The sequence below is a fragment of the Plectropomus leopardus genome, chromosome 2, assembly GCF_008729295.1.
Source record: "Plectropomus leopardus isolate mb chromosome 2, YSFRI_Pleo_2.0, whole genome shotgun sequence".
Taxonomy (NCBI): Eukaryota; Metazoa; Chordata; class Actinopteri; order Perciformes; family Serranidae; genus Plectropomus; species Plectropomus leopardus.
The window spans coordinates 9764087-9784918 of record NC_056464.1 but is presented as its reverse complement, the minus strand read 5'-3'; the positions used below and the strand labels follow the sequence as shown (position 1 = coordinate 9784918).

Here is a 20832-nt window from a genome sequence, read left to right as displayed (position 1 = left end):
CAACCTGCTCTTCTCCCCCCGTCTCATCTGCGGGCCAGCCTCCTTCCGTGTCTCTATCTGGGACAGAAACAACAGTGACTCCATCCCCTGTCTCCTGCTACTCCCTTTAGCTTATGCCAAACTCTCTCAAAAACAACAGTTATAGGAGCTGAGCTGTGGAGGGACCTGCCTCCTCTCAGTGTCAGGGTGGAAAATCCAAAGAAGTGAGTCAGAGAGAAAAAAATAAACACCAATCCTTATCTTCGCTTGCTTAGGATGTAGGTGTTTTGTTGAAGGTATGACAATGGTTGCTACTTTGAGTGCAGAATTCAGTACAGAAGGTTAAGTAGTCTGTCAGGGTGCTTTCACTTGAAATCTTTTACTTTCAGTAAAAGAATTGATTAGTCTTGTGATATTATTTTGTTTTCTTAAACCTCCTAAAAGAGCAAAATCATCTAAATGATCTAAAAAGTATTGCTTGAGTTACTAAAGCCTTATATAATTTATTCCTCTACACACCACCCTGCTGTAAACGGTTGCTAGTGCAGCAAATGTGCAGTTGAAAGAATCCCCCAACGAATGCACTATTTTCTTTATCAACACATTTACTCTATTAACACTTTTTAAAGATTTAAAGTTTATATCTTTATGGTTCATTTTTAAAGATTTACCTCTTCTGTGTAACCACATCTTTCGTTTTATTCAGACATTTTGTCACATAGCTTTCCTCTCTCTGCCCGTGTTTCCTGAGGCTCTCTACTGTCAAATATTCGTAAAACAAAACAAAATGCTATTTGGAAAACAAAGCTCAAGACCGTGTTGATGCAGAGCAGATGTTGGGAGTCAAAGCTGTGGAGCACTGAATGAATATCAACCTTGTTAAATGTTGTTTATTAGCTATGGCAGAGTGTTAGGGCCAGGCAAAAAGGAAAAAATTACAGGATTAAGTTGGGTTTTTTGCATTTTGAATATAATGTCAAAATGTTGAGTTGATATTTCAAGATTAAAGTCAAATAATTTGGGAAAAAACCAAACTATTTTAGTGCATATGGCTGCCTCAACAAAAAATCCCTTGTGTAGATATTCGGTGAGTGAACTTCAGAATTGGTTTTAGTAAAAGAAAATTATTTCTATTTCAGAGCATAAGTGCGGTAATAAGTATTTGGACTTTAAAGAAAGAGTGCCAAAAAAAACCCCACTTGAATGAATTTTTTTCTTATGCCCAGCTCTTACGCAGATAGTTTGACTTCATTCTCGATTTCAATTTCATTCTCGAGATTTCAACTTTTTTCTCGACATTTTGACTTTATTCACATCATTTTGGCTTTATTCTCAAAATGAAAAAAAAAAATCCTCCTCCTTCGATATATTTTTTTCTTATGCCTGGCACTTAGACCAAAAGTATAACTTTATTTTCAACATTTCGACCATATTATGGACTATTCAACTTTATTCTTGCCATTTTGACTTTGTTCTTGACGTTTTTGACTTACATTATGACATGAAAAAAAAACAATGTTTCTCTAATACTTTTCTGTTAATTGCAGATATATACAGTATGCAAGGGGAGAAAAATGATAATCCAATTTTTTTTGAGCTGGAGAAGTTCCAAGCATTGGAAATGAAAATTGAATGAAATGTCATGTTATCATATGCTTTACGAGTTTGATGTATCCCAAACTGTATGTACACCACCCGTGCACTGAGTGGCATTTGTAGTTTTATTGTTGTGATAAATGTGCCCTTTGTGAAGGTGCTTTTGCAGATGCTTCTGGTTGAAAAGATGCATGAGAGAGGTTTATTTATTCACTCATGTGGATGGGGCTTCACAGTGGCCTTTGTTAGTGTGTTGGCTATTGCCAGTGAAGTCAGCCACTGTCCAGTGCAGCTGCTTTGCCCCGCTGTGTAACCCCCACAATGCTGTTCTTTGTACCCCGGGGTGCTGGGTCAGACTGGTATAGAGGGATACTGAAAGAGTAAAACAAAAACAAAATGGTCGTCTGGACATATGACCTTTTATACAGAGCTTTGATCTGCATTCCTAATCAATGGACAACTGAAAGCCATGCAATGAAGATAAATGTGAAGATTATTTGTCTGGGTAGCCATCAGGTAGGGTGGAGGCTCTGTAGAGCTGTCGTCTCCTCAGGGTGTAGACTTTATTGGGGTCCTGGAATATTCCCACGTGCAGTGAGTGTGCCCTGGAAACGCAGGAAGTGTGTAACGCTGAAATGACGTCCCCTGCCTCTGGCCTGTAATAAGGGCAGTTTAACAGACAGTTCCCACCTAGGCTGCAATTATCTCTTTAAGAGATGAAGCACTTTTGTAACAGCCACTTTCAGAGTGGAAAACATAATCTTTCATGATGTAATGTGCATCTCACTGACTCCTATCAAAAGAAATAAAATACCACCTTAAAACGGATTAAATCTTTTATCTTTGATGTACTTGCTCAGAAGTTGGACCCACAGCAGTTTTAATAAGATGTAAGGAGGGCTCATTTATTTGTTTGGTGTGTATTTGATCAGTGGTGTCTTTGGCCAGACGGTTGACCCAAAGCCAGTCGTTATACTGTTCCGATATGGAAGAGGAAGTGATCTGTCTGATCCTGCCACTGTCTCCTAAAAGCAGCCACCACCCAGTGCAGATAGCCATCAACATGTTGAGGAAAACAGCCTTTTCCCAACATGAAAGAGTCTGTTGCCTTGCAGCGCCTTGTCCCGACAAGAGCCTGCTGCAGGTGTGAGAGCATGTGCACACAATGTGCCTCTCATACACAGACTTTATTTCTCTTACACAGGCAAACATTTTACCTTTCTAAAAAAGTTAAAAGATGCTGCACACTTTGTTCTTCAAACAAGGTTCCCCAATAGTCATTACCAGCACACACACAGTACACACAATATTCCGCAAGCATTACATCAAACACCAGCAAAGGAGGTTTGTCACCATGTGTGTGCGCAACTCTTAAATCAGCTCATGCTTCATGACATAATGTGCCTGTAGTAACATCGAAATGCCATATATTAAGGCACAGAATTTTTTTTGCACTAAATATGATACTGTCACTGTAAGTTATGTGTTACATTTTACTTTTATTGAATCAGAGAGAGCAGAAACAACTTCCCCAATACCCGATGTTCTAGACTTGACATAGTTATACTACAGCACATTACTGCAACTTGAGCAATGATGTGCTGCAGAATAATTAATATTTAATGTACTGAAACAAGAAAACTAAGCTGGAGTACCTGCATTAACTGATTTTTTTTTTTTTTACACTTGGGGGCAGCACACAAGCTGTAAACTCGACAATGATGTATTACCGCCTTATAAAGTTGGTACGGCTAGCTTGCTACCAAACAGTTGTTATTTACACGACAACATTACACATTACATTTACACAGCAACATTAACATCAATTTAGTGTCATGTTTATGACTCCAAACTCGACAAATACTGACGCTTGGTCAGTGGCCCATGGCGTCAGATAACGACTCAAGCATCTGTATGAGACAGACAGACCGGTGCCAATTTATATGCATGGCTTCTTTTTGAAATAAACTTCAGTTTTTTTAGGAAATGCAGTTTCTGCTTGTTAAATGCATAGTCTCATTAAAAACAAAAAAAAGTTAGAATGTAGGTAAAAAGGTTAATTTTTAGGTTTACATCCTTAGGTTTAGGCATCAACATCCACAGTTAGATTCAGAAAAACAACAAACAGCATGGTTTGGCTTAAAATAAGTTTGTTTGTTGCTAACATAATGTAATGTCAGGTGACATACATTACTAATGTACAATGCTACACATACAAGCACACTACGTTGTAATTAAAACAACTCCACTGACTTTTGGTTTCATACAGCAAACAGCGGTCTCCCTGATGAAGATGTGTTTGTCACATCCATCTTCCCTCTCTCAGGAGGGAAAGTCCACATAGGTTAGCTATGCTGACTTTCTTGCTTTTTATACTACATCAGTTGCTTTGAGCATCAAAAAATGCTGCCGCCCATTGCTTCTCATTCAGCCATTACAGGGTTCGTCAGAATCTGACGCCGAGGGCCACTTACTAAGCGTTGGTAATTGACCAGTTGGGAATGGGACCGGGATGTTGGCCACTTTCACACTGATATTCACTGTATTTTGCTCTCTTTAGTTGTGTTCAGTTGGGTTGTCTGTCTGCTGAAGCTGGAAACAATCCTAATGGCTGCTAAGGCTGAAACAAAAGGTTACAGTTGTAAAGCAGAAGTCCAAAACAATGACCTGAAAGATGCTAAAATGCGCTGTAGAATTGAGGGGAACTGCAGAGGGTACACATACACATACATATTGTTTAGTGAGTGATATGGACAATTTGTGTACGCATGTGTTTTTTTTTTTTTTTTTTTTTACCAATTTCAAATTGCATTCTAAAATACATATTTCTTGTCATTTATGACAACAACTGCCAAGTTTTAAATTAAGTTTTGAGTGACTGAAAATGACTTCAGATTTTTGTAATAGTCAGGGTCATCCCGAACAGGACTGTATAGACAGCAAACTTCTAAAGGAAAGGATTATGAAGGTTTAAACATAAACAACTTTTTATGTGTTAAAATGTTGTTTAAGGGGACTTCCCCTTTAATTTTCTAAAAACAAAACAAAAAACTGCACAGTAGCCTAGAGAAAAATAACCTAAAACTTTACATGGTCATAGTTAAGGTTCATCCGGAATAGGATTACACTGATTATTTCTGCAAGCCTCAGAAGAAAAACATGTATTCATTTTATTAATGAGAATTTAAAAATTAGATCGTTTTCAGTGTGTTACAATATCATTAGAGCTGACTTTTCCCGTCCTCTTTTCGTGCCACGATTTTATCAGTTAGGCCTATAATTTTTTTTTATTGCATGAGATATGAGCATGAGCGCGTGTGAAAAGTGTCAATTGCCTGAAAGTTGGCAGCCCTCCTTATGACTCCATCTGACAAGGAAAGGAGTAAATTCAAAGTGTATTTAAGCACATATTTTCAGCAGCACCAAACTCATGCATGCCAACGATTCAAAAGGGTCCCAAAATGAGTTATTACAGGCAGCAGTAACAGTAAAGACGTATAGAGAAACTGCATGCAGAAATAATATACATGTTCTATATAAGGGTGTGGTGAGCCGGATGTGATCCGCAGGCCACCAGTTGGCCATTTTTAGACGAGGACTTGAGGCCGGGGCAGTAGAGAGGGCAAAGCTGGCCCCCTTGAAGCAGGACAAGAGAGCCCAGCCTGTGTTCAGCCAAGAAAGGCGTGTCAGGGGTTTAAATTTTAAAAAGACCATTATGTAATCTCAGCAGGGCTCTCTGCAGAAGGGGGCGGGACAGGACAGAGGCACCCTTCGGGGGGAGGAGGGTAGACTCGGAGCAAGCCTGGGACAAGAGGAGAGATAGAGCGGGGGTTTATGATGCAGGCGAATAATATTAAAATGAAAGCGCCCCCCCCCCCCCTCCCCCATGAAGGTGTAGACACAGATGCTGCACACCTGGCGATGCCTTGTGGCTTTCACTCAGTACTGCAAACTACTTTGTGTCTGATCAGCAGCTGTAACAAATGACTACATCCTGTATACGAGATTGCATTATTGAACAAACACCTTGCCTTCTGCAGTGGTTGTTTAACGTGGGTCTCCTCTGGTTTCTTGGCTCGTACAGTGGCGATTACTCTCATCCTTCCTCTCCGAGCCCCCTTGGGCCTTTCCTGTCATTTGCATAGCTGTTTTTCTGTGCAATAATTAGTCGTATGTCCTTTGAATTAGTTTTCTAATTCTCTGAGCAACAAATGAAAATGACTGTCTGGAGAGGGGCTTGGCGCTTAATTTGCGATGATTAAAGTTAGTCTCTTGCTTTCTGGGTAAGAACTCCTAAGCCAAAACAGACTAAATGCCTTTCAGATATTAAGTCATTCTAAGGGTGGCAGTATGGCCCCCACTCTGCTCTTTACAAGAAAAACTTGCACAATGCTAATAGTTTTAAGTTAATCCTTGACCCACTGTGAGGAAACAGGAGGACAATGAATCAAATAATGAGTCTTTTCAATCTGAAAAATAGAGTTAGGAACCTTCTGTAGTGGGAAATAGATATTTTTTTCTTCTCTTGTGTGTGTATTTTTGAGAGAAAATAGAAAGAGAGATAAAAAGAGTGTGTCTGTGTGTAAACTTTTATGATGTGCTTTTTATGAATATGCTTAAAGAGATAGGTCAATTTTTTTAGATGGGGTTGAATAGGCTACTTATCCACAGACAGTATATTACAAACATTAGATGTCAGTTGGCACGCCCCCAGTTTGGAGAAGCAGGCTGGAGTCAGACATGGAAGCCAAGCAATCTACTGCCGTGGAGGGGTCAGTAAGAAAATGTATTTTAGCCAACTAAAAAAAGGAGGGGTTGATTATTTGATAAATAGAGGGAAAATGTCCATAAAATTATATTTAGAATTTCCTTAATTGTATATTAAAAATCATGTTACAGAAAAAAAGTCAACAACACTTAATTTTTTAGCACTTTTCTTTTTTCAGCTTATTTCCATTTAAATGTCCTTGTAACACTAACTAACTTTTACTAATTTCATTTTATTTTTTGGGCTGTTTGTAGTCAAGTCGCTTGTCTCTCTCTTCCCATGTTTTTGAAAGAAATCAAGCCAATTTGCTCATCTATCAAAGGCTTAAAAAGGTTAGTTCACATTCACCAAAATCATGCAGTAGCACTAACTAACTGATCGAGACAGCAGTAGACCAGCAGCTCTCATGTTCAGCCAGCTAAAATGACTTGTTACTAATAATTAAGAAGACTGGTGGCTCTGATGAGAGCATAGGTGTAGTACTGAAGTCGTTTATAGCATATACTTAAACTATATTGAATTAATTAAGTGGGACTTTTTTTAAAGTGGTTAAAATATGTTTTGTTGCTGACCCCAATCCACAGAGGTATGTTACTTATTTTCCATGTCAGATTCCTGTCTGCTTCTCCAAATTCGGGGTGTGCCGACCAACATCTAATGTGTGTAATACACGGACTATGGATAAGTACCCCTTATAACCCCACTTCAAAAAAATCCGAACTATCCCTCTAATGAAACAGGTTAATGATATAACCCTATGGCAATTCCACCAATGATTTCTTTTATGTGTATTTCCTTGCTTTTCTTCTTTCATAAATAATGCTGATACGGGCCCAAGCTATTTGTTTGGTTGGAGTATCTAGTGTTGTTGTCCTGTATAAAATTTTTGCAATTTACTCTGCTGATAGAACTGTTTGCTTAGTGGTTTCTGTGCCCTGAGGAGCAGCGGTGCCGCCGTGTTTGGAGAAGGCTCAGCTTGTTGTGCTTTCGAGAGCTGGATTTAGCCTTCCTGCTTTGCTTGTTGCACTGCCAGCCACCCCAGAAGCCCCCCCAGGAAGGAAAGAAAATGTGGTGTTGATATCTTGGAAGGAAAAGGGGTCAAGCAGAGAGAGCAAAGATCCAACCAAGCAAGTGCAGAGAGGGTACAGCCAGAGATGTTTGCAGTAAACTGCATTTATGCTGACAAACACATTTTGTCTAAAAACATTGTTAAACTGAGATGTGATCTCCTGGTCAAAGGAAGCTGAAACTAAAAACTCTGGTATTAGTGTGGCACCCACAGGTGTGATTGGAGTGGCAGGTTAATGTGTTGTTTTCCACCTGCAGAGTGAAGTGTTTATAGGATAGCTGTCAGAAATAAACAGTGGTATTGTTGCCCTCAGAGCTCTGCGACTAGCTGTTGCTGCTCTTTTTCTGCCCGTGATCTTTTTGACAAGACTGTGTTGAGTAGCAACATCAGAATAACACACTCCCATGGTGTCCTCTCTTAGCCTAAAAGAAGCTCTGGTGTGTCGTCGTGTCTTGTTTACGGTGCCGTGTCCTAGTTGTTTGGAGTTCTGCTTTTTTGGCAGGACAGATGGAGTTGGGAGGTCAAGGGGCGCCTCGGGGCTGCTTGGTCAAGATTTCGGCGACTCTGTCCAAGAATGTGTCAAGTGGGCCAAGAGCATCGCAGGGAGGGCCAGCCGGTTTGTGAGGACATGGTCATCAGTGGTCAGAGAAACCCAGTATTAGCGTGTCATTAAGAGCTGCTGGCGGTGAAGTGGTGCGAACACTATTTATTCATGAGGTATATTTATGGATCAACATGTTAAATTATTCAGCTCTGCTGGATGGTTGATGTCTGTGAGAAGTCGCAGGATTATTTTTAATTAATCTTGCTTGTTAGTGGGATGTGTATCTCTGCCATTGTCTCATATGCTGAAGAGTCTGTAGTGTTTAAAAGAAACTCGAGGCGGTGGTTTCATCGTTGCTCTCCCCGGTTGGCCCCATTCTGGCCCACATAAAGTCCCTTTTATGTTTTAGCACTGGCAGCGACTTGTTAGTTGTTTGTGTGTTTGTTATTGGGTGAACAAGCATTGTGTTGACTAGCATATGGAGGGGCAGCATGAACTAGTGAATGGAAAATCCCCACAGCCTAACAAGCTTTGAGCTCTGGAACTGCCTGATCCGGACCCAGATCCTGACTCCTTCTCTGTCAGCTGGTCCTCTTTGGTATCACATGAGAGCAAACACAGATCAAGATAAATAATTCTGTGAAAACTTGACTTGTGAAGGAGAAAAACTCAAACAAACAGTCCTAGCAAGGAAAATATATTTTAAAATATTAATCCCAAAATTGTGCATAATTAGAAAGCTCCCCTGTCAGCACTGTGTCCCCATGGCCCTTGCTGTTGCCCCAGCTTTCTCTCCAGGTGGCCGTGCCACAGTTCAGATCAGGCTTCGCACGTGACGCTGCTTACAACACCGCGGCTCAGCCTTCTTTGTAGGGAGCCACAGCCGATTTGTGTGATCCAAACAATGGCCTTGGTTCTCTTGTCTCCCCCTCCCTCTTTCACCACCTCCTCTGCCCTCACCCCCTCACACTGGAAAAGTGCATGTGATCTACCTCTATGTGTAGCGGCTTTAAGACTCCACTCGTGCAAGGTGTCTGAAATCCAGTGAGCCGCAATCTTGTTTTGATAGATGCTTAGAGAAGAAAGACTTTGTTTGGCTGTAGGACTGACATGCATGAAAGTGTCTGTCAGGTGTCAACGGGCAACTTCAGTATTTTTTAACCTGAACCCTCTTTTCCCACATTTTTATGTCCAAAGCCCCTTTCCCACTGCACAAAAAACCAATTGACACCTGCTAATGTCTGGCTTTATAATGTAATAGGGAAGAGTAACAATTGACATTCACACCTGCTTCAAATAACTCTGCAGTAGTCACAGCATTGATGAAACACAACACCTGAGTGAATGCACTGATTTTAGCTCCTTAACCTTGCTACCACTGTTTGGACAGAGACCCACTGTCTCTGTCCAAGCAGCACTCAATCGATCCTAATTATTCCACACTGAATTTTTGAAAGTGACTGATTAAGTATGAGATATGGAAAAAGCAGTAGCGTAAAGTTTTCACTGGCCTCCATGCTGCTTTATACTCTTTACTGTTACTAACCTGTTCCTAGGCCTGTCTATGACGCCAACATGACACACCAGGAAAAAACAACACACATTCAGAAATTCATACTCTGACAGGCTCAGAATGTTATTAGAAGTTTCTGAGAGCATTAAGAAAAGGATCCCTACAGAGAAATAAAAAAAAAAAAAAATTGTCTTTACCTTTCACTGATATGGTCTGTTTGTTAGTTTGTGTAACCAAGTCTCGCTTAAGGAGAAGTTTTGTTTTGAAATGTCTTAGACTTTTCCACATTGTTGAAATCAGCTATATGTTCAGCCATAGTAGCATTTCCCTATTGTTTTTCTGCAACAAGTCTCTTTTGAGATTTTAGGATGACACTTCTCCTCGAGCAAGACTTGATCACAATATCAAAAAGTCCAGCGAAAGTTAAGGAAAAACATCTGATTTTTCTGTAGGGTCCTTTCCATAATGTTGTCAGACACTTAAAATAACAATCTGAGCCTGTCAGTGGCAAAAACAAATGATTTTGTCATGGAAATACATTAAGGGTGCACAATGGCCCAGAGCGGTTACATTGCAGCCTTTTTTGCTGATGTGGTTGCAGTGTTCTTTCTCAATACTTGACCAATTTCAAACATTGTTTTCTCCATTAGTCTCTTAGAGACAAAAACATGGGAAAATTGGGACCAGATTGAAAAGTACAGATGTTTCCCTTTAATATCACTTCTAAATAGGCATTGCATTTCAATTTTGGAGAATGACTGAAGCAGTTTGCATCTGTTGTTACATCCTCAGACAAATTTGTTGCATCAGACACACCTATGGAAGAAGTGAAGTGTGTCCTGGTATCTGCTTACGTCTCTGTGACGTCTGTAATTGAAGCTTTGGAACGATCTGTAGTGCTCCATAGGAAAAGACAAGTCAAATCTCCAGCCTCGGTTTTCACCCACTGGCTCTGTCACAAGGATAGACTGTATGGGTCGATGATGGGAACACCAGGATGATTTTCCTTTTCCTTGGGTGTCCTAATTGAGCTACAGAGCAGAATAGTTGAAGCCGTACCAGCCGGGCTGTGTAGATCTTTCACTCAACCATTCAACGCGCTGTGTAGAGAAACAGAGCAAATAGAAACTTCTCAAAGAAAAAAAAAAGATTTGGGCCTGCTTAACCTGGCTGGCTCACAGTAGAGGAATGTTGAATAAAAGACCCTGTTTAATTCAAATTAGCAATGCCTTTTCCACCACGGCCCCACCGACCGCTGCCAGCTCGCTCAAGAATGAAGCCTTGTGGGGCTCTGTCCACTTCCTGTGGATGAGGTGTTCCACTCTGTGTCTACTCCCCCACTTTCTCTTTCTTTCTCTTTGTTTCTCAACTGTTTGTTTTCCGCGAACTGCCCTCCCTCTTATACACTTACTGTAAATGGGTCAACAGATGTTGGAGGAAAAATGATGGGAGGAGATAAAGAAGGAGAGAGTGTACAAGAGGAGGGACAGTTTGACTTTCCACATGTGCTGAGAAAGATGAGCCCTGTAGTGGAGTGATCGGTTTCAAATAAACCTGATGCATGAAAAAAAAAAACAAGGAAGAGAGTCATGCATCTTTCTTGCCTTTGGATCTACTTTTCAGTGCTGACAGTTAAAGGAAAAAACCAACACTACTCATTTCTATTCATTAAATATGAAACTACAGCTAGCTGATTATTATTTTAGCTTAGCAGCATGAAGAGTGGAAGCAGGGGAAGGGCTACACTGGCTATCTCCAAAGCTCTACTAACACCTCTAAAACTCTCTAATTAACATGTTGTTGTTTTTTGTAGTACTCTGCAAGCTTCTATTGTAGGAACGTTGCTTTTGTTATAATGGAAAAGCTGATACTGTAACAAGCTAATTGCCGGCACCTACCTGTCCAATGGAACTCTGCATCACTATTCATACCCGTCCTCTCCTTCAGTGCTTGCCAGTGAAAGTGAAAGAAAAAGAAAACCCCAGACTGACTTGCATTTTGGAATTAGCTTTGTCCATTTGCTTTTTTGCCTTGCTGTATTTGTATTTATTGCAGCACCGTGTCTGCAGTTTTTGTAACTTCCGCTTAGATGCTTGCTGCTTACTGTCTGTAAGTGTCTGGTTTCTATAAAGTCCCAACGTCACTTGAGTGCAGGGACTATATGCTCAGAAATGTCCTTACCACAGCAAAATAAGAGGAAAACAAGAAAGTCCTGGCAGGGGACAGGGTCTTGTATCCAAATTCACACGGTCCTGAATACTGGTCTCCTGGGGTAAAGTCCTGTGATTGTTTGACCCATCCACCACCCCAATCTGACTCGTTACGCAGACTTACTCTTGATATCATGTCCTTCTTAGCTCTGTCAGCGCATTGGTAATGTGATTGCAGCCTTCCCGACTGGGTGGGTTATGTATGAAACGTGCATTACTTTTTCTAGGTACATGAGAACAGCCTGCTTTTAGTGGGTCATAAGTGTTAATTTAGGTTATCCCTTTTGTATAAGTGTATATATTGTTTTTAGGGAAAATTCTGCATGCTATACTTTTAATCCACTGGCCATGTGAACCATCAGCCGAGTGCAAGGACTTCCTCGAATCTTGCTGTCAGTGCTAGGTTGCCAAGCAGCTGGTTGCCAAGAAACAGAGCAAGTAATGTTGCATGAAAACAGAAATTGTAGTTCACACATTTTGGTTTGTATGTGAAATAAATGCACAAGATATGTGTTAATTAGTGAGCTTTAGGAGCACTGATGAGCAGTTTATTAAACCAGGGTAGCCGCATGCTTTTGTTGTTATAATTGATGAGTATATAGTTCGTCAGTCATCTCACAGCCCACAGACTTGGACAGTGGTGACAGCAGTTTGGACATTGGTGGAGTTGTTGGCAACTCATGGACTAGTTGGATTTAGGGACAGAAGTTGTGCTGAGTCATTTGTCTTTTTGTGGATGCAAGACTTGTCAGAGTCACAAGGCAGGGAACCTCATCCTCATCCAAAAGAGTTCAGTAATAAGACCATTAAGTGGAAAGGCGCTTGCTGATTGCCCAGTGATTTTAGCAGTAAATTCACTGTTATATCGAGTCAAAGCTGCATACATTTAGTGTCTCAGTGGGAGCAGTTTTGGACTAAATCACCTTCACTTAAGATGAATATGTTTTCTTTCCCAGGGATCCCAAAGTTTTCTCATAACATACTACTATACTAGGCCTGCATGCTGCTACACTGGCGTGCTGATTGTTGGTGTTTTGCGTCTAGGTTGGATGTGTGTACGCTGTAGATGTAGTGAAGGTAGTCATTTGGGCAGTTCTAACCAAGATAATAGTGTGTTTTTAGTTCCTGCTAGTTTTCGCTAGTGGCCATCTTTTGCTGCCACAATGGTTCTTTGAATGTCTGCCTTGTGGTTCTGTCTGCTAAGTTGGCAAGAGGAAAAGATGAATGTAAATCCATGATGGATGAGATGGAGAAGGCTGAAGTATTGGGGAACAGGGTAAAGGAACAAAACAGCTAATGTTAAGAAACAATGAAAACAGATGAAAACAAACTTTTCTGCTTTCTTGAACAAATCATCTCTGTCTGGTATATGGAAATAAAGTTGCCTTTGTGATGTTCTTGCAGAAACAGTTTATAAAAGCATAGTTCCAAGCTTACACAATGTATATGGTTTCTCAACATGTAAAAATAAACAAAATCTTCAGTTTTTCTCAACATTACATTACAAAGTGCTAGTTCAGCATGATAGATCAATGACTTTTCTGAGTCACACAGATCTTGACGCATATTGTCTCGTTGTCTCAGTTACTAAGTGAAGGTTTAAACAGTTCACTCATTTAGTATGTGGCTTTGCACTGCATCTGCTGATCAGGCATGGCTTTAAAGGAATACTTCAAACCTAATGATCAATTGTATATTTATTATTCAAGAATAAAAACTCTGAGGAAATTCTTGATGAATTGAATTAAAAGGGGTCTGGTTTTAACAACAATAAATCTATAGCAAAACATCATTTTTACACATTATCACCTAACACCTGCAGTATAATCCAATTCTCATTTATCCAGTCGTATGCTCAGTACTTTCCAAACATGGTACTTAACTGAAAGTAAAACTTATCGATGCTCTTTTCAAAACCAGACTCCATTGGAAAAAAAACCCAATAATTTTACATTGCTGATTTTTAGCACTGGAGCTACTGGTCTACCGCTACCTTGTGCAGTTTCTTTATGTTATGGTGACTTTTTGTGTTTTGAAGGGTAAATTTTGATGCAACAAAGTGACACAGTAGCACGAAAAAAAAACCTCATGGTAAGTCGAGGCAGCATCAGAACAGCAGCTCCCGTGTTCACCAACAGAAAATAATGTTATTGTCAGTTGAGTCCTGGTGAACGGATGTTTTGATATAATTTTGCTGGTGTTAAACGTGGAGCCGTATGGTTTCAGTTCATGAGTAATTTTCTTATGTATGTAACACAAGGTGAGTAATGAGGTACAGACGATACTCTGAGAGAGTGAAGTATTCCTTTAAGACATGGAGCATCCTCGGATGCCACATGGAGTAGTGTCTCCTGTTGCAGTCCCATTATTGTCAGATTGTATTTGAGTTTTTTTTTCCAGCCTATATGCCAGGACTAAGATGTCCCATTGATTTCCAATAAGGCTGAGCATGAAGGATATTTGGAAGATCTGTTTTTAATGTATTCGTGGCTAGATTGTTTGCTGCACACCCACTGCGGGTTTCTTCTGTCTTGTATCTGGGCGTGTAATAGATTTCGATGAGACCCACCACAGACATGCTATCCACAAATATGAAGGAGCAGATAGCTTTATGTGCACTCACTTGGGAACACGGTAGAGAAACATTCTTGGTGTTGCTCCATTCTGACAAATTCGTTATGGTGCACACATAGTTCCCACTATATGTCAGAAAGTTTGTCATCCACTGGCAGGATGAAAGGGCATTGTTTTATAAAGATTGATTTTAAAGCATTTCTGCTTTACGGAACAGTTCATATTCGAGACAAAATGGATGAAAGAGACAAAGGAAGAGGGCATGTGACAAATATCCCTGGGTGCGATTAATCTTAGGAAACACATTGTGCTGTGTTGTATGTGCCGTAATGGCTCCAAACTAACCGGTTTGTAATGTTGTGTATGTGAAGTGGCACAGCTGGAGTGGTTTTCACAGAAAAGGCGCAACAGTGCAATTTTGTTTTTTTTGTTTTTTTGGTGTGAAATACACTTGTGTTTCTGCCTGCTGAGAATGGTCTTTCAAGCAGAAAGAACATTTTTAAAGGTATGCTATGCATGAACTGTTGGTCAATGTTTGTAAACACAACATTTAACTTGGCCCCTCCTTGCTACACTGCAAGCTACTGTGCCCCGAGCTACATTAAAAAAAGGTACAGTTGGGTACTGGTAAAAAAAGATTTGGGGTGCTGGCACAGGTATTGGTTCAAATGTGAATGTCACCCAACCCTAATAAACTTTTGATGACTGAAGCTGAAAAAAGTGCACTGACTTCTCCAAAGACAAACCAAAGTATGCTGAGTTTTGCATCTTTTACTTTGACACACTTTAACAACTTTAATCTAGTGCACTGCACATTCAATATACATCAAATAACAGTTTAATAATGCAACTGAGAAAGACTCTATTTGGGTTAGATAAATTATTTGATTTGGACCATGATGCCTAGATCTGGACTGAGAAGTTTTTAGTTTGCAGTTAAGTTTGCTGTTTTGTGTTCTTACACTCATATATCACTTTTTGTTAGTGTTGATAATGTGTTTGTTTAAACCATGGTGGTTTATGCTAGTTAATGTCATATTTGTGTTTGTTTATGGTTTGCATCATTAATGAGTTTGCTGATACTTTTTGTTTGGTCAGCTGTATTTGCTGTACGATAGTGCTAGTCATCAATATGGTGAAATTAATATATATTGATGCTGCAGCCCCTGCCTGAATTTTTATGATAATAATACGACTTCTTTAAGAGTGGTGATTCAAAAATGGTGGTGTTATCCTCTGAGTGATTAGGAAGGTGTGCTGTCATGCAGATTTGAGCAAAACAGACATTTAATAATTGTTGTGTGTCTCCTTCAGGTCCCCACAGTACCATATCACGCTGCCCTCCCAATGAGTACCAGTGTGGAGGGACGGAGCTCTGCATCCACATGAGCAAACTGTGCAACGGGGCTTCAGACTGTACTGACGGCTGGGATGAGGGACCACATTGCAGAGGTATCACTGTCACACACACACACACGTTTTGGGGATATGCATTATGAATATGGAAAGAGTGCACCGGTTAATAATGCACTATTGTTCTCTTCCATCCCGTCTTTGTGAAAGAAATGAAAGTAGGGAGTGTATAGCCTGAAATGTTCACACTGAACTCACAGTAACAGATTGATTTATCACATCAATGTGGAAATACTGTGCTTTGTTTTTTTGTTTCTGCAATTCTGAATGCTCTATGGAGACACAGCCAGCTGTATATTTGACATCATGTATCCTGGTATACAGGATGTGGTGCCGATCATTACTTGTTTTTTTAAACACATTCAATTAGGGAAGTTGGCATTTTTAGGCCCGTAACTAGGAAGCAACTTTATGATGAGTCTAAGGAATGTAATGACTTTTAAAAGAATTTGCTGATCCCAGACGACGACACCAAGAGAAAATGGAACTTGATTGTGCAAAAGACCTTAATGTCTTCACTGGAAAGTACGATTATTACAGGAAATGTTGAAGGTCTAAAGGGAACTGAGGACTTCCTCTGTTTGGGAGTCATGTCTGTCAAGAGGTTAGCAGAGGAACACGCCTGACGATGCACAGCCAAATACTGTTCATCACATTATTTTGTATCTAAGTCCTGACTAAGGTCATATAAATGTGAAAATAGCCAGCAGGCATATTTACTTCTGCAACACTAATACACTGAACAAAAATTTAAACTTAACACTTCTGTTATTGCTCCTATTTTCTCAGGTTTAATGCAAAGAAGTAAGCTTAATAGGTCAGGTCGTAAACTTAATAAGCCATCTCTAGTGATGTGTGTGTGAATTTGGCAGTACATCCAACCATCCTCACAACTGCAGGCCATGTTTAACTGGCGAGGCCAGGACTTCCACATCCAGTGTCTCCACCTGCTAGATTGTCTTAGACCAACCACTAAGATGAGCGTCCCTGAGATGGTTTCTAACAGTTAATGCAGAAATTCTTTGGTAGTGCAAATTAGTTATTACATGATCAGCTGTCCGGGTTGCTGGTTTCAGATGATAAAGATGCAGATGAAGAAGCCAGATGTGGAGACTTAACTTTTCCTGTCTTTTCCATGATCATGAAATATTTAATATAGAAACACAGAGAGAGACTGCTGGTTGAACTTTAAGGTGAAAGTGGACATCTGTATATGTGTTTGCTTTATACTGATCAAAAATCTGAACGCAACACTTCCTTTTTTTCTCCCGTTTTTCAAAGGTTTAAGTTAAAGATCTAAGACTTTTTGAATGTACTCAGTAGATATGTATCTCTTAAACTGTAGTTGCAATTTGTTAAAATCCACCCAGCACTTCTCCTTAATATTGTATAATAATAAAGACAGTTTTGATAATTCCCCTTTAATTATCTATGTACTGTATTCATCTATAGCTCATTTCTTGGGTTTGACGTCTCTTCATTAATGATTTACTTGTTGGCTTTTGAACTTCTGGCTTTGTCAGGTGACACATCACTTGCAGAAGTCGCAGTGCTTTGCAGTGCACTTAATGTAAGACGTGTATAATCTGTCCTCTGCTCCGGGGGGACGGTACTGCCCTCCCCAATATAATGGCAGGGAAAACACTGCCATAGATGTTTCAAGATTTGGGGGAGTGTGCCATTGGCAAGCTGACTGCAAAAAATGTCAACCAGAGCTGTTGCCTTTCAATTGAATGTTCATTTCACTGCCATAGCTGTCTCCAATGTTGTTTTCAAGAATTTGGTACTACATCCAACCATCATTACAGCTGCAGAACATGTGTATCTGGCCAGACCAGCATCTCCAAGTCCAGTGTCTTCACCTGCAAGACTGTTCAAGACCAGCCACTGAGATGAGCATCCTCGTGATGGTCCTGACAGTTTGCGCAGACATTTTTTTTGTGGGCAAACCAGTTGTCATCAGCTGTCCGGGTGGCTGGTCTTATTTAGCATGTGGTGAAGCTAGATGTGGAGACTTAAGTTTTCCTGTCTTTTTTATGTCTTTTTTTTCCATCTCCCCAGACACCTTCAGTTAGAAAATGAAACAGGTGAATATGCGTGTTTTCTATCACCACAAATATCTGTCCGCATGTGGGGGTGCACCAGCTCTCTGGGGACAAACATGGGGTCCATGATTGTTTGTTTTTGGATTTAAATTTTGTTTAAGGGTTGAGGCTAGAATTAGGTTAAACCGTTTGGGGTTTTTGTGTGTATTTGTGTCTGTAACATAAATATCTCTTTTGTTTCCTACAGCGTTGTGTATTTCAGTCAGGGGTCATCAGATTGATATGAGTGGTTTGCATACTGAACCAAAACACAGCAATTTTCCGAGCTTTATTTGCTCAAAATAAATATTTTGTGGTGTATGTCATGGTCGGTTGTTTACATTGTTGCCCATGTCGGTTTTCTAAACACATCTCTGTTGTTCGGTGCTCAGACTTGTTTTGGAAAATTCCGGGCATGTCTGTAATTGGAACTGTGGTTGTCCCAGCAAGCCTCTGCAGTGCAGCAGGAGGACTTGTACATTGTATGAGGACTGGCATCAGGGCATAGTGATGTGGAGTAACTCATGTGGTGTTTATCCTCATACAGCATATGACAGCAGTCGGGGATAATAGCAGAAATGTGACGTGAAACCAGCTCATATGTGTTGTTTAGCTTTTTCTTGCTCAGCAGTTATAGCTGTTTAGAGCTATTCTTTATTATTGATTTAGGAAGTCCATTTAGTGCAAAAATACAATATTCACAGCAGTACAATATTGCACCAAAACTGTTGGCTCTTGTTTCTTTAATCTTGAAAGTGCTGTGAGATTCTTGATCCCTCTTCTTGCTCCCCGGAGGTGTTGTGTTTGTGTGAATTGTCTGCCAGTGTTTTCTGGGCAAAGTGAATCACTGGTGACTGATAGATCTCAGCCTGGTTTGACATGACTGTGTCTGTTTGACTATGACTCACTGTGTCTTGATTTATATCTCACAGGATGTGCAGTGCGCGGCTGAAAACTCTGCTGAGATTCCATTATGCATCGGTCAGCTGACTGGAAGGTGTGACTGCAGCGTGTTGTGTTTGTGCGCTTCTATATTTGATGTGTGTGTAGCCTTGGAGATGGTCGGGGTTAGCAGGGAGGTATTGATTGTGAGTGCAGGGCCGAAGCATTTGTTGATTTTTATCTTGTGTCTCTGGCCTTTCACTTAACAGGCTTTGTATCTGATATTTGTTTCACTCAAGGATACATTCCACCTTAACTTCACACAAAACATCATATGTTTATGATTTAAAACATAAATGAGGAAGACACACTAACCCAGAATCAAAGAATTAAAAGTATTTCCCTCTAGATTCATATTTTCAACGTGCTGACATTCATCATTTATAAATATAAAACTTGATCATGAAAATAGCAGTTAGTAAGATTGGTATAGCAATAGGCAGTAATTACAATGAGGCATATTGCTATTGTATTACATTTGAGATGAGCTGACGACATCCAGAAGCTCTCAATTATGAACTACATGAGGGTAACCTGAATTCTTTTTTTCCCAGAGACAATGAAAAAACAAAAACTGTTATATCAATGAGCATTAAGTCTTATGGACATCTTAATCCACATAGGAATTTAAGGATGATTGTTTTTTTTAGATAAAGCTGTAAATGTATTCCTTTGAATTTGTTATAATTATAAAGGTAATTTCATTTAAATAGCACCTTTAAAAAGCAAATTTAGTACTTCATCGTAAAGACAAATAATGCAAGTGAATAAAATCCAAAACACTAAATATAAAACAATAATATAATACATAATTTAAGAATTACAATGAATGAATTGAAGTTTTTGAAAAAAGTAAAATAAATGTGATTTTTAAGAAGAAGTTTAAAAGAGGATACTGAGTTTGCCTGAGGATATCACATAGGGAGCACCACATGCTGAGGGGCCCAGATAGCAAAGGCCCAGTCACCTTTCATGTTAACTTCATGTATTATTCAAAAATAATTTCAAAGCTCCAGGCTTGCACCTCTTTGTCTGCTGAACTTGTCATTTCTAGTATTTTTAGTTTACACAGATATTGTAGTAGTATGATATGTGTAGATTAGCAGTGCTATTTTCTGCAAAAAAAGCTTTGCTATTGTTATTTCTGCCAGACATAAGCCAGGGGATCATGTGTTTGGTCTGTGAGTGCATGCATGTGTGCACATGCATGTGCATGTGCGTGCGTGCGTGTGTGCGTGCGTGCATGCATGTGTGTGTTTGTGTGCATGCATGTGTAAATTGGCAGGTCTGTAGCAAATCATGTGTATTACTGGACCTATAAACTTAGTAGTTTTTGTACAGTTATGACTGTGTGCTCAAGGCTCATAGTTATTGACTGCTGACTTTTCACTCCTCACTCTTAACTGGCCAGCAAGGGCTCTAAGTCATCAACAAAATCACCAAGCAAAAAGCAATTCCACCAGTAGCTATGCTAAAAGCAAGCCTTATCCTACCTGTTACAGGAAACATTTAGGCCTTCATTGTGGGTTCAGAAACTGACATCAATAGAAAGATTTGGTCTCATTTTGAACCACAACATCTTCAGAATAATTCCATACCGGATTTGTTAAGATCAAGATCAAGAGTAAGATAACTGGGCACAAAACAAGATGAGCAAATCCCTGTTTTTGTTATCTTTGCTGCCATCTTGACTGAGCTGGGAAGGAAAATTGAGTCAGATTCAACTCGTCTTTGTTTGGAAGAGAAGAGGAAGGTAGAGAGGGGTTTTATTGGATATAGTGTCCAAGATTTGTCTCCATATAGCCTGTCCACTCTGGCTACACCTTGATAATGTAAACTCCATATTTTCTGAAGCTGTAATTGTTCACTTCTGTTTTTATAATTCTGTATCTCTTGCTTTTGTGCTGAGCTGTTTTTCATATTTGATCCAACTGTTGCCTTGAATGAATTTTCCAATTCTGAACTCGTTTTGGGATGTTCATGGGAGCATCATCTTGTGTGCAGACTCTGTTTTTGTATCTACTTTTGTTTTGTCCAGCACTTAGTTTTTAACTGCTTTTGGATGTGATGACTTTTTCCTACCAATTCTGAACTCACCACTCTCATCAGTGGTCATCGTCACATTCTGGTTCAGGAGATG

General features: G+C 39.9%; 1 protein-coding gene across 1 annotated transcript in view; it reads left to right on the top strand.

The window, feature by feature from the left end:
• LOC121953052 (low-density lipoprotein receptor-related protein 1-like) overlaps window positions 1–20832 on the top strand; it is a 125843-nt gene that overhangs the window by 21549 nt on the left and 83462 nt on the right. Inside the window, exon 3 of the mRNA XM_042499984.1 lies at window positions 15568–15705. Coding sequence (XP_042355918.1) covers window positions 15568–15705 — 138 coding nt within the window. The remainder of the gene's footprint in view (window positions 1–15567; window positions 15706–20832) is intronic.